The 15298-nt window shown below is 35.2% G+C and overlaps 1 protein-coding gene across 2 annotated transcripts in view; it reads right to left on the bottom strand.

Moving 5' to 3' along the window:
• The window catches only part of LOC145616329 (piezo-type mechanosensitive ion channel homolog), a 34061-nt gene that overhangs the window by 16869 nt on the left and 1894 nt on the right, over positions 1-15298 (bottom strand). For both annotated transcript variants that reach the window (XM_081671028.1, XM_081671029.1), the window contains exons 5-15: positions 15045-15202; positions 10821-10977; positions 10496-10682; positions 7694-7809; positions 5908-5992; positions 5333-5548; positions 5084-5261; positions 4302-4430; positions 3936-4109; positions 3575-3802; positions 971-2506 (exon numbers count right to left, since the gene is read on the bottom strand). In XM_081671028.1, coding sequence (XP_081527154.1) covers positions 971-2506; positions 3575-3802; positions 3936-4109; positions 4302-4430; positions 5084-5261; positions 5333-5548; positions 5908-5992; positions 7694-7809; positions 10496-10682; positions 10821-10977; positions 15045-15202 — 3164 coding nt within the window. The remainder of the gene's footprint in view (positions 1-970; positions 2507-3574; positions 3803-3935; positions 4110-4301; positions 4431-5083; positions 5262-5332; positions 5549-5907; positions 5993-7693; positions 7810-10495; positions 10683-10820; positions 10978-15044; positions 15203-15298) is intronic.

Consider the following 15298-nt stretch of genomic DNA (forward strand, 5'->3'; position numbering starts at 1 on the left):
GAGAGAGAGAGAGAGAGAGAGAGAGAGAGAGAGAGAGAGAGAGAGAGAGAGAGAGAGAGAGAGAGAGAGAGAGAGAGAGAGAGAGAGAGAGAGAGAGAGAGAGAGAGAGAGAGAGAGAGAGAGAGAGAGAGAGAGAGAGAGAGAGAGAGAGAGAGAGGGGTCCAAGTGCTACATGCTTCACAACATCTTTGCTGTTAAATAAACAACATCCACCAGATACTTTGGTAAAGATTAAGCACTATGATCGCAAGGGTATATTACTGTGTAATATTCAATATTTAAACAAATGTCCACAACATCTTTGCTGTTAAAGACACGTCATCCACCCAATCATTTGGTATAGACTAAGCACTATGATCTTGAGGGTGTATAACTGTGTACTATTCCCTAAAATATAATCTCCAATCTTCAAACTTATAATTTGACCAAACACCAGGCATAAAACATCAAATGATATAGCAAAGAGACTTCAAGAAGTCTGTGAAGTTGTTTCCTTCCACCAATACGTAAATAGATGATCTGTGGACTCATTTTTCCTTGCATAGATGACAAAGTAAAGGGTTTTTTGTGCTAGGGCAGCGGGGTTTGGTTGCAAGTGCTCATATTGTAAAGATATGTTAGTGAGGAACAAATCAAATGATACTTCAACTCGAATTATACAGTTCAAAACAAATGAAAAGTTGGCAAAAATTAAAACCATTCTCAACTTCCCAGGTCTAGACGAATGAAAGCAACTCAAGAGGAAAAGAAACTTTACATGACTACAAACTAATGGTATTCTTAAATACTTCTAGGTACGTCCATTTGCATATCAGCCCAAACCCCCCCACCCCCCCTCTCCCCCTAAGGCCTTCTTATCCTGATATTATCAATAATTTACATCTTTATCCTACCAACAAACTAATCACTTAAGTAATGATCTGAATTTGCTCAATACTACTGCATAAAAAGGGGAAAACAAATACCATACCTAGCCAACAGCGTTGACAATACTGAAAGTGTAGCTTTGAGCTTTTCCAGCAATCATGGCAACGAACAGCCATCTCATGTGGTAATTGTCGGTTCAGAGACATCTTATTCTCCCAGATGGAAAAATATTCAAGAATCAGGACACATGCGAACAGGAAAACCAGAACGGACCATAGCTTTCTAATAATTCGTCGATCCAAAAGAACAAAAGTAGCAAGCAAACCAATGTAGAGCAGTGAAATGACATTCAAGAGGGCAAAACTAGCAAGAAGCAAGACAATCATGTTAATTTCTAGACCGAAGAGGTTAAACATATTTTCAATCCAAAACATCAAATAAACTTTCAAGGTCATCTTTTGCATATCAAATCTCTCATTTCTTAAAGCAAGAATTCTCCTCTTGTTCCACTTTTGACTCTCTTTGATGGTTTCCCAAAAGTATCCAGACGAATATCTTTCAGTTCTGGAATTCTCAGATTCTCTTCCCAAAAGAATTGGTTCAGAAGGGTCAGTGGTATTTGATTTCCATGTATAGCTTGCTGTAGTCTTTCCCATATCAGAAATTGTGGAATGTGGTACTGAGCTGTTTTCTTCATCATAGCTGGACATAGTAACTGCATCATCTTCGGCTGTGATAAACAAAGGACATGGTTCCTCCCACTCACCTATCAATACATTATTATTTGGCATCCTATCCAACCAATGAAAAACATTATATTGGAGTGTACATGCAGAAATCACCAAAACATTTCCTCTCAAGCTTGATTCTATTCCCCAAAACCCAGGCTCAAACACTTGGAGACCCAAGACATGAGACACATCTGAATGAGTTTGGCCAGGGAACATCTTTGCCTGCTGACCCCACATCTGGAAAAGATATTCCACCATCACTACAAAACCTGTATAAACCAGAAATGACTTTGACGGGACCCTTGAAGTTTTGGGAAAAGTTGAGCAGATGATCATGCCTAGAAGGTACACAAAACCAATTGCGTTTATTTGTGATATGGCTGCATAAAATAGAGCAGCAAACAGAAATTTATTGCTGTGCCATATCATAAACCTTCTCATAAAACCAACTGTTCCTGATTGCAGCACATTAGCATCACATGGTTCATTGTACTTGCTCTGTCGCCTTTCATAGCTATAAAGTTGCATTACAATCAAGACTGCCATAGATTCCCAGATGTTATTCAACAGAGAAGCTTCAGGTTTATAACCCAGGTTTGGGTAAAGATCAATTATATGAGATAACCATGTTTGGAAGCTAGGAAAAATGCTGAGGCTATACATGAAGATGAACACCATTATAGCATAAGCTTTCAAGGGAAACCATAGGCGTCTTTTTGTCTGTTCAACAAGTTGCCTTCCAATGATCCAAAAAAGTAAAAGAAAAATATACCCAAATGATATATAATTAGGTCTAACCAGGTAAACTGCAATAAGTATAGTCAGAAAAGCAATATAGGTCCCCCATGAACGGTATACTGCAAGAAATTTCTGCCCTACTGCACTCAGGTATGATGCTATTCTTCTCTCTGTAAGAATAAGAGAAAATAACATCAGAGATAAAAAAAGATATTAGATACAAAAATGAAGACATGCATCATAGAGCAGACAAGTACATATTTGAATGAACTTAACGTGAGAAATACATTGTTGCTTCAAGGTAAAAAGAATCTCAGTGTACAGTAAACATAGCTATATTTGCACGAAGGAAGCACTGAAGCTTCCCAATTTTACAAAAATTTTGCAAAGACTAAAACAAATTTCTCCAGATAACAACATATCGACATACAGCATATGTAAAATTCTCATTTGGAACATTCAAATCATAGCACTGACCAAAACCTGCTATCAAAACATCCTGCTAAGCAATCCTTCTCGTGGAAAATGCATTAATACATGACAATTTTAGTCCACCAAAAGAAAAGCAGTGCCAACAGTATGAAGCTCAAAATCTCAAATTAGAAGAGTGCAATAACACTTAAAGAATACATCACTACTTCCTTGCAATGAACCCACTCCCACCACTACCCGTGACACCCACCTGCAGCAAGCAGCAAGGGCAGTCCAACAACAACAACCGAGACAAACAACAACAGCAAGCAGAGAGAGACAGAGGGCAGAGGAGCAGCAGGGCAGACAGGCCTCCTTAGGCCATTCGTTTGTAGTGTGCAAAAGTAGGAAGAAGACAATAGTAGTACTAGTAGTAATTAAGGCATTGTTGCCAATTTATGTAATGTAGTAGTAGTATAAATAGGGCAGTCTAGAGTAGAGAAGTTTAGGCAGAAAGTATTATTTTTAGAAGAGTCTTGGAGAGTGATGGCCTAAAGCCATTGTCGATTGACGAAAGCTTCAAGCTTTATTTATCCAAATTAACCTTCCGTCCATTTTATTTATCAACACCACGCTAGTTCGTTGCATTCCTTCAACCTTTCGAACAAAATACACTTTTTAGTTTTTACGAGTAACAAACCATTCGAACAAAATACACTTTTTACAAGTAACAAATAATCAATACAAAAACACGCCAAAGCGAGTGTCATCTATGTATAAAATAAGTCTCAAAACATCTTGATAGAAGCAGGTTAAAAATAACATACCATGAGAAGGACTATTGGTGCTGTCACCACCAGCTGCAGAGCAATAAACTGACAATAAAACTGACTTGTTTAAACCAGCTTTAAGCACACTGAATCCCATTGGAGGGTAAGGTGTATGTTGTACGAATGCTGAGAATGAAAATAGCAAGTCAAATCCATGATTATGTATGGTGCAAAAACAAGCAAGAAGAGCCGTTTCCAAGAAGTCCCATGAACTATCACGAAGACCTACATCAAGGCAAATACAAAATTGATGAAGATGATTTCTTACAAATGAGCCCTACTCAGAGTAAACAGAAAAAACACAAATATTATGGTAAAACATTTGAAAAAAAGAACATGCACAACAGCACAAGTATACCTAGTTGTGACAGTATTTCGCCAGTTAAAGAGCCTCCATGCTCCAGTTTTGTAGATATCAGGTTTATTTGAAGAATGTACAACAATGCAAAATGAGCTTCGCATAGAAGAATTAATGCCTTCCGTATCTTCCTGCTGATACTGTGTCCCAAAAGATATATCAAAAAGAATATCACTGCAATAGGTTGAAATGTTCAGTCAAAATTTAGCAAAAACCACAACTTAATGTTGATAATATTGATTCCACTCCAGACAAATGACAGCATGAACAGAAAATAGAGAAAAGTTAAAAGAAAACTCATCAAAAAAAAAAAAAAAAAAAAACAGTAAGAAGCAAATAGCCAAATACAAAAGGCCTTTCACATACTGTAAATAGCATGAATAAATCCAGGCTTCATAGCTATCAGAAATATCAAAGCCAACATGATAGCCCGGGAGCATTTCCGCAATCCCCAAGCAATTGTAGCAACAATAAGCACCTTGGTCTCCTCCTTAACTGCAAAAGTGCAAGTTACACGTAATGGTAAAAAGCTAGATATTAGAGATGAAAAGAAAACAAAACAAGGGCAACACATTAGAAACAGAATGGGGCAGGATATATGACACCAAATTGACTTTTCAAAATAACTTTGAGATTCGTTCCAACATAAATTAAGAGTTCACCTAGGTCTTGCATAATCTCTAAAGGAGGTAAATATTATTTATTTTTCTAGAGGAATGTAACTGCATTTAAACTCTCATGCTTCATCATAAATTGACTATGTTACAACACTGGTGTACGGGTTAATAAAACCCATTTTAGCAATTGAGCCATATAATGCGACTTAAACAAGTGAGTCCACAATCAGATCCTTCTACATTAACAAAAAAAAATTGCAAATAGGATCACAATCTCTAACAAGAGAGTCTCCAGCATGTATAGACTAACTAAAACATTACTCAGAAATTTGAGAGGCTAGTTAACAAACATCAGTGAAAAAGAACAGGAGAAATACAATTGCATATTGTATCTAATAGGTGCATGCCAAAGAAAGCCTCATGGCATGAGCCCAGAGAGAAGCTAATCCCACAGAAAAACCTACTCCTTAGTTATTAATTTTTGAAAGATTCTTCATTTCTTTCCAAGCAAACCAAAAAAAAAAAAATTACCTTCTATAGTAGGGTCTCCGTTTGGAATATGACCATTCTCATTAGATAGGTATGTAAACACAGAATTGTTCACAAGATTACCAACAGCAATCAGGACTCCAAGACCAAATTGAGCAAGGAGAAAATATCCAGGAATTGTGTAACGCCACAAACCAACAAGCTCCCAAATCTCCATGTTCTGCACAATTTGTGAATTAGATACAATTACAAGAAAAGATATTATTAAGTAGCACAAGACTCGAGGATTACCTTCCCAAGTTCCCAGTTCACAATTGAAAATGCTACATTGAATATGTAAGTACTGACGGCCCACAGGAGTGTGAAAACAAGCAGCAGACTATTCAATCGGTGCAATTGAAACAATGACGGGAACGCATATACAATATACCCAACATAAGCCAGCAATCCAAATGCGCATATACTTGCAAAATGGAAAGTCCAAAAGGAAAGAGCAACCAACGATAACTGCCATGTTAAAAGTTGAAAATCAATATCTAGAATACAATAAGACAGAGTAAATTTGGCACATTTATCCACCACTGAGGAGCTTCTCAACGAATAACAACTAAGACAGAAGACTTCTTAACAGAAGAAAGAATTCCAACAAGTATATGATTAATGTAATAAGGTAAGAGAATCTTCAGAACTAAAAACTGAGCACCAATTGCTCTTTACATCTACTCTTCAGTCAACAAACTTTTAAGCACAAAACTATCTAGTAGGTAACATTAAGCTACAAGAATATGATATAGAGAAGAATAGGATTATTATGTGAAGATATGTAAGTGGTTGATTGGTCACAGTCAATAGTTTAAGATAGTTACCGGGAAACCATATGTGAAAAAATTGATCGTAAATGTCCGAAAAACTGCTCCTTTCACCAAAAAATTGGTATGTCTCTCTCCTGACCTAAAAATGAAGTACAGTCAAATGAGCTCAGCAAACACAAATGAGTTTAATGTCAAAGTCACCTCTATGCAACACATGGCCCCAAAGTTAATAACAAAGGAAATACTCCTTGCATTCCCAAATGTTCTACAGCTTCTACACACTTTTCGTTTGGAGCATTTTATAATATTCTACTTCTACTCAATATTATTTTTGGCAGACCCGCATTACCATCTTTCCTCTCTTACTCCACAATATTTACACCTTTTCACAGTCTATTAGTCCAAAAGAATCTAATAGATGAGATCAACGAAAATATGACACAGCTATAAAGAATAACTAATTTTTTATCTGAATCCAATTTCTTTTTCTGAATATTTCAATATCAATAATAATTAACTGTGATGCTGGATTTTTTTAAGAATATGATCTAATGCTTTAGTTAACCCAATGAAAATCTAAAAAGTTTATATCTAAGTTATAATTAATAGTTGATCTAAAGTACATAACAAGATGTTCTAAATTTTGATTGATATGTTCTTATTACTTTTTTATGTACATAGTGGGTGATGAAGCAAAATTTTAATCTAGGGAAGACTTTTCAGAACATAAGAATCACAATATAGAACATAAGAAGCACTATTTAGAACGTAAGGACATAAGAATTACAATTTAGAACATAGAACATAAGCTTTAGACTTTTAGAAAGTGACTCAAAAAGTATTATATATTATCTTTATGAACCAACAGACATTTAGTTAAGAGTACAGACTATGAGTCCAAAATATTACGAAATTGCCATTACTCACCCCCTTAAAAAAAACTAAGCAGTTAAATGAATCAAGATCTACAGCCCTGATTTGTTCTCAACTAACATTCTTTCTCTCTTTGGTGAAAGTAATTAATGATTGACCATATTACCATAATTGCAAAAAATTTATCTTATTCACTATATTCTAATTTCATTTATAGTCATAATGATTCCCTAAAAAGCATATTAAGGTACTTTGCACTGTCAAATCAATTACAATAAACAGCGTCACCTTTCCAATGTACACGCCTATTCCATAATATCATTTTTTTCTCCCAAAATCGCTACAGCTGAATCGGTCAATTAATGCAAAAGGGAGAATGGATCCAATTTCACATAACCTTTTTCTGCGACCCAATACAACATTTATTAAAGCAATGAAAAATGTCTCTTCTCACCTTCCCTACAATTGCACTCACCATATAACTTCATTCGGATATCATCACATCAAGTGTTTAAGATCAATGAAAGATGAGGATTTTCTTCCGTAAATAGAAATTAAATTATAGACAAGAAAAGAGAGTAATCATCAAATTATCCTCTACAGGCTACAGTCATATCCGACACTACATCACCACTTCTTACTAATCAAACTCGATAGTCAAAACTCAAAAGTCTAACCCCCAACCCAAAAAGGGAAATGACAAAAGCGTATCTTTAACAAAAAGGGAATATTGTCTACACATCACACCACTTAAACTAAAGGCAAATAGGATAGTGGGGCTATATATTTGGCAACACTACTCCAAGATTCCGAAATTGAAAACGAGGACAAATAAAATAAAATAAAATAATATATACTGCATAAAGGAAAAGAAGGCCATATGTATCGCCAATATTCTATTCACATAATGGACAAAAATATGCACCAAATGAGATAACTTAATCATTGCATACTCTTAATGACATACCTTAATTGACGAATAAAAAAAGAATTTCTTGCAGGAAGAAGTTGCTCGGTCAAATCACTTTCTGAACTGGACATCATGAATTCCATTTCCTCCAAATCATTTTTTATGCATGACAGCTGTTTGATAGAAAAAAAAAAGGCACAAATAACGTGGCCGATACAGTTCAAACAAAAGGCTACAAGACTTGAAAAGAATAAAATAAAGTGATACTTATGGTATTATGGACAATAACAAAGCCAAGAGGTTATAAAATAAGCATCAATGCAAAAGGGGGAAAGAAAAAAAGAAGGAAAAAAAAAAAAGTGAAGGCAATAACATTCATACAACTAAATTAACTCAGTAAAATTAGTTGTTTTTGAACAAATCTGGGTTACTTGGGCACCAGATCAATATCACAAGATTTAAATGCAGGCAATTTCTAGTATGCAGGTATGATATATATTAATAAAGATAAATAAAAAAAATACAAAAACTGAGCAATCCTTTAACAATTATAAACTATCAGAATTTCTCCCTCAAACACTTTTGTTTAATTGTCGTATAATTTGGCGAAAGATACAAATTTATGCTTTATGTTGGAATTTTCAGATTTATTGAGGTGAGTTGCAGATGTAAGTTTAAATTTATAAAATTTCACATCAGCCAAACAGTCATTGCTAGAACATTTTTTTGCAAGACTACTGGGGTTGGAAATTGGTAGTCGGCTACTGGGATAATAACTTAGTGCTGCTGGTTCCTCTAGGCTCTAGCCAGTAGTAGTCAAAGACTATCAGTAACAGCATGAGGAACCATTCTTAATATCCCACTGCCGATTTCCACTGGTAGTTTCCTAGGACCCATTTCTATTTAATCGAACACTACTTTCAACTGGTGTAACATTCAGTATAACTTTTATTAATGTTATTTGCATAATTTTTTTCTCCAGATACAAGTATTGGCCAGAAGTAGAGTGAAAGTAAAAACAAGGGAAATAAAGGTAAAATAAATAAAATAGGTATCATTTGGTTGTCCACATACTCTAGTGTGGCATTGAAATTGATATTGCGTATATTCAAATATATAATTATGCAATGAGTTTGTCACACCAACACAATATCGATTCCATCTAAATTATTTGTTATTATCTTCACCAAGAACAGACAAAATATCTTTATTCTACAACATCAATTATCTTTAACTAAACTATGTATAGAGGTTCATTATAACAAGGAAAATTTTGTCAGAAACTCCTTTATAAGTTACTTTTTTTGCGAGAAACTACCTAATAAAAAAATCTGGCAAGAAACTAACTTTTAAATGAATTTCTATGCCAGAAGATACCGGTTATCAGATTTTCATCATTGACTTAATATTAAATTCAGCGTTGACTAATCACATGGACACTACTATCACCACCACTACTCGCGAAACCACCACCCACCCTCACAAGTCACAACTCTTTGCAAAACCACCACCCACCCTCAACCCTTCTTCAAAACCACCATCCATCCACCCTCACCGTTTTTCCTAAAAATACCATCCACCCTCACCGCCTTCTTTGAAAAACACCACCCACCTACCCTACTTTCACAGAAACCACCACCCTCACCAACATGTGACTAGTCAACGCTGATTTAGAATCCAGCAATTGGTATCTTCTTGCAAAATATATCGTTTAAAGGAAGTTTCTTGTCAGATTTTTTTTATAAGGTAGTTTCTTGCCTGATTTTTTTGAAAGGTAGTTTCTCACAATAAATGTAATTCATAAGGGAGTTTCTAACAAACTTATAGCAATAACAGCACTGAGCTTATTAAGCAAGCTTCAGTTCCCTGTTTTAAATCAAGATAAATTACATTTTTCTACTTAATATTTAAGATGAATAAGAATGGAAATAACAGAAATTTTCATGCTCATATGTTTTGACATTAAAGAGCCATTGAACACCTTAAACGTAATGTCGCTGTGACGCTATAGTTCTCATTGGACATGGAGGAACCTCACTGAAGCTTGTAAGTGCCAAGTGGTTAAAACATTCCAAGTTTATGGGTCGCCTAAGTTCATTTGTATAAGATAAGGATTTGATCTCTATTGGATGTCCAATCTCCAGACCCAATGACAATAAGTTATAATTTTTGAATAACAAGATTGATCAAAGTATAAGTCACATGTGAGGGACTATGTTGTGCACATGTGAGTAAGTGAGTTGTCCTACGTAGGAGAAGAGAGAATATAGCCAACTTATAAAGCCTTGAAAGCAATCTTCCCATGGCTATTTGGCATTATGACGGAACCTTACTTGGGATATTAAGTGGTCAAAGTCTCCTCATTTATGGATAGTCAAAGTCTCCTCATTTATGGATAGTCAAAGCCTAGTTTCATAGCTTCCACAAATATTTTAATATTTGCAGATCTTGGCACATGGAGGCTTGTGACATTCCAAGCCATGGTGCAAGGTATGTCCTAATAATTTATGTTACCTTAAGTATCATCACATATTAGAAACAGAAAGATAAAAGCCAAGTTGATCATGAAGAGCCACAGTAGAGTACTCTCAAATTGTATAAGACTAGTTTCTACTTTTTAAACAAGTACCAAAAAACAATAGTGGGTTTATTATTGATATGAGGGAATATATATAGGCAACTATGGTCTTGGTCATGCCATATTGAGCAGATATATGAAGATACTGAAGTTATGATCCAAGAGGACAAAAGTCACCTTTATGACATCATACTTCTACGTAAACCAAACCCTGCACTACTCTTAACAACAACAACAACAACAACAACAACAACAACAACAAAAATACAATATATGCATACCATTGCATAGAAACAAATGAGAGAAAGACCAGAACATATTTCCAGCCATCCAGATTCCGCAGATATCTTGTAAAGACCAAGAAAATTAGCTATCTGTTGAAGCAATGTTGGGAATTGCACAGGGAGCTGATAAGTATAAAGTAGAAGAATATTGAAGCAAGCATAGAGTTGAAGAGACCTCCACCATCTTCACAATGTAGAATAAGAAAAGAAATGATCAGTGATGTTTGGTAAGAAAGATAAAAAATAAAAAATAAATAAAAAATAAAATAAAAAGCCTACTCAATAATAGAATAAAAGATAACTGGAACTGTCAGAACATTACCTGAAGAGGCCTGAAAAATTGCTTGTCAAAGACCAGTCCACTAGCCCGACACAGCTACAAATGAAAAAGGGCAGAGATACCCAAGAAGGATGGCTTATGCCCACAACCAGTTGGATGGCAGGCAACAGGAAGCAGAACACAACCTTGAAGTAAGAACCTATGCAGTGACCAATATAAAAGCGAGGAAACCATTATTCAGTTAGCTGAGACTAGAGAATAATAAAAAAAGAACGAACAAATGACCCAGCAGAAAAAATAATCCCATTTCTAGAAAAGTCAAAGTTGGGATTTGTACTCAAAAGAATTGCATTTCGGAGTTAGGGGTAATATGTACATTCTGTTGTGTCCAGCCTAGCCCTTTCAAGACCAATCAATCACAGTGAATGTTCAATCAAATGGCTTCACAAATTTCTATGAACTAAAAGCCAAACCTTCCCCTCCATGTTAAGAAATCTATTCAAGCTATGCTATTTCATATGCCTCATGTCAATGATTATCCCTTTTGCTCTTTATGATTGAATTCCTTACTAGAACAGTTATGATCAAGCAAAATACAGGTTGTGGAATCTCAAAGTTCATATAAAAATAGAAATAAGACTTCCAGCAAATCTTTTACTTCACCAAAGGGGTATCAAACACAACCCAATATGTCCCTTACGCCTTGATAGTGAGGAGTCCATCCTTCAGGTCCTTAAGGATTGACTGATTGCTTAGAGAAAAAAGAAGGCCGGGATTCTTTTCAGCCTACATAATTAATTGTTTAACACTCCATTGTCTATACATTAGTTACTTCACTCAAATGACACAACAAAACCAATCCCGTTTCCTTGGAACATTAACTTTACCTTCATCGAAAAGGAGATTCAGAAAAGAAGGAATCGATTTAGTAAATTCTCTAATCCATAACAAATGTGGTTCAAAGACATGAAATGAACCGTGATAGAGTTTTAAAAAACCAAGCTAGTTACATCAAGATAAATTTAAAAACACATCCATTGGGAACCACCTCCATTAAGAAAGCTGTTAATTAATATGTATGCTTCCTTTTCTCCTGCTACATTAATGGCATGGACAATGGGTTATAGGATTCAAGAACTATTTCAAATGTAATTGGGCCATTATTACTGAGTTTTTAGTTATATAGGCTGCAATTAACAAGCCCAAATAAAACTCCTATGATAGCATTCATAGCAACAGATTAGACATTGTCGATACACATGCAAACACTGGCCACATTGGGGCAAAGAAAGGGAGCCATTGTACTTCAAAGAAGGGAAACGCACAGGGTGGTAGATCAACTAGCTAGCAGTGCAAGGATGGAAGGAGGGATACTTTTTAATCAAGTACCTGTTTACATAATCCCCCAACTGCAAGATTCTTGTTTGGAAGACTCCCATTTTGGATGTAATTTTTGTAATAACTCTAACTTGAGCCAAAGCTATGAGACTAGAGTGTCTTTAAAACTTTTTTTAACCTGTTAACATCCTTCCAAATGCAAAGTCTAAGTCGATTTATTTGCTTTATTTTTTTATGTAGCCTTTTCATCAGCTCTTATACTACATACTAATTATAATTGTTCCAATCATTTTCTTCCCCAACTCCATCCAAAGCACAATATCAATTCCCAAAATACAACATAACTCCCAATATAGTCTTAGGTAAACCATCATAATTCCAATAAAACCATCAGTTCTTCATGGTTCGTGATCTTTTACCTTCATTTTTTCAACAATTCAAGTCCCAAAATGGCTACTATTATGTCCCTCCAGTAGCCAAACCTTATCTTAAAAAAAATCACATAGCTTCGACTTTCATACCACCCATTAGACTAATTGTGAAAAAGCATCAAATTGGAAACCTCAACTCGGCAATTTCATTTACTATCATCATGTTGATTTGGTTTTTTTTTTTTTTATTAAGTGGATTCATGGTAAAATGTTAAGTGGATTCATGGTAAAATGTGAAATACATTTTGGTAGTATATTCCTCTGAAATTATGCAATTAAAATTTTGGATGCTGCAAAAGGTTGTTGCCATACTCATCTCAGTTTTTTTTATTGTTTTTTTTTAACCAATAAAGTAGTTAATGAAGATCAGACAATAGTAAACTTTACATGTCACCTGACTAGCGAATGATAAATACTAAAATTGTAAATCTTCTTTATAATTGGGAGGGCCTATATTTTATAGGTAGCAAAGCCTCTAAATTATTTAAGATGGCCTTAAACTTAACTTATCAAAACTTATTTAACCTAATAAGAAAAAGAGCTTATCTAATCTGAAATTTCTGTCTCAAAAAGGCCAAGATAAGTTCAAGTGTTCAACTATACACAGCATTAATACCCAAGAAGCTGTCTATTATGATTAAGAAAAAAAACGAAGAGATTAGTGTTGGGTTTGAGAAGTGTGAGAACGGTTCAAGGCTAGATTAAGGTGTAGAAATCGAGTTCGTGCGAACAAGGTTAAAGGTTCGCCTGAACTTTTGGAAGTACATTTTGGGGGGTACCCCAGAAGGTTTCACCCAAACCCAAGTTTGGTTTACCATAAACAGGTGAGGTTCACCCAAACCCAAGAGTAATTTGCCCTTGCCCCTGTTTTATGTGTTGAAATTTGTTGTGCGACGTGGAAGTTTCTTGTCCATTTGATTGTTATTATGCCTTGCACTATATATACTCTAGTTAGTAATGTATCACGGTAAGATAAATGGGAAAGATATTGCTAGAGAAAGCCTCCATTGTATAAGCCCCAATACTTAGGGTTTGAGTGTGGGAAAGGGTGTTATTTTGGATGGAGCCTTCATGGTACCTCGAAAGGTTGTAAACTACATTGCTCTTCATCAAAGATTATTCTATAGTGGATTGGTGGGTTTTCTCCCGGCACTCGGGTTCGCACGGTAAGTTCTCCTTGTTGTTGCTTACTTGTAATTCGTTCTTCATTGTTGTTAATTGTTAATTATTGCATACTTGTTAGCACATTCGTAATCTCTAACAAATAGACCTTGGAAAAAAGGTCATTGTTCCTTAGTAAGAGGGGTATCCATACCCCTCATTTAGTCTTGTCTATTTGGCATTACACTCTACTTTTTTGTTTCTATGTATTGTGCATAAACTAAAAAGATTGAAGAATTTATCTTTTTTTTGTTTGCAAAAGAAGACACGTACAATGTTAGTGGTCAAAACTTGATTTGTTGACCTAAGAAAGAGGCTAAGGTAAGTGCATAATGTTGTTTCCTTCAAGGGTTATTTAAAAAATTTGGCAGTCACTTAGATGCTTTACAAGGAACTCCCCCCCCCCCCCCCCCTCTTTCCCCAATAACACACCAACAAGATCCAAGAACTGCTTTTCTTTCCCTAATTGAAAAGTTGATTATAAGAAGAAAACAAGCTTTTAGAAGTCTTGGAAGGGCAAAACCCAGCCTTTGTTCTCCAAATGAATTCTGACTTTTCATCACGCAAGGGAGAAGTGGTGTTCTCTTTCGTTATTCTCAACTTAGTTTAAGTATCTATCACCATTGGCAAACTTTTCTCTTAGGTAAATCAGCAAAGTATTAAAGCAAGGACAAAGTCACGCATACACTTTTTTTTTGTGTATAAGTTTTTTTTTTTTTAATTTTTTTTTTAATTTCTATTTTGGGAGGAGGGGGGGGGGGGGGGGGGCGGTAATTTGACTGTGCAACGCAGCCACATAAGAAAACAAGAAAGGAATGACAATAGAACTAGATCTAGATTCCTACATGAAGATTATGATAAGAGTAATACAGTGCAAGTTTTATTGGTGCTCTAGTCTAAGATAGGAATATGTATGAAAAGGATGACCTTTTAAACACGGGATTCTGACCATCTTATTAAATACAAGTGTCTTATCCTAAAATTTGAACAGGTTTTGTCATTTTATTGTGTCTCTTCTCACAACTCAATCTCCTTTCAACTTGCAATGGTTTCACAATTGAATTAGAGCCTTATATTGTGAGCTAGGAACAGTGTCAGGAAAACTGTTATACACACTTGTTGCCTACAGCTGCATTTTGAAATTTTAACACTAGCATGTCTATCCTTTTCATTGAAAACTAATCTATAATTAACTCCCACAAGAGAGCAAAAATACATGCATTTTTGTATAAAATACAGTCAATAAAACATAATATAAATGACAGGGAAAGTTTGTTGCTGAGAATGCATGGGACTAAAGAAAATTATTAAAATAATAAAAAGATTCCAATCATACCTAATGACTCCAAAATGGATGAGAAATTCCCCCAGCAAGAACCTCGCCAAGGAACCATACCGAGTTTGTGCTGATATAACCAAACTAAACAAACAAAACCCACTGTTACTTGTATAATCACATAAAATATTGCAGTTGGAGATCTCCAGGAGTGGAACCTGCAGCAGGAAGCCAATATATTAAGGTGATGCCAGGTTGATGAAAGAGCATAGGCACAAAGTTTTCAAACAGCTCAAGCAATTTGCAGTCATTCA

The sequence above is a fragment of the Chenopodium album genome, chromosome 26, assembly GCF_948465745.1.
Source record: "Chenopodium album chromosome 26, dcCheAlbu1.1, whole genome shotgun sequence".
In the NCBI taxonomy this organism is placed as follows: domain Eukaryota; kingdom Viridiplantae; phylum Streptophyta; class Magnoliopsida; order Caryophyllales; family Amaranthaceae; genus Chenopodium; species Chenopodium album.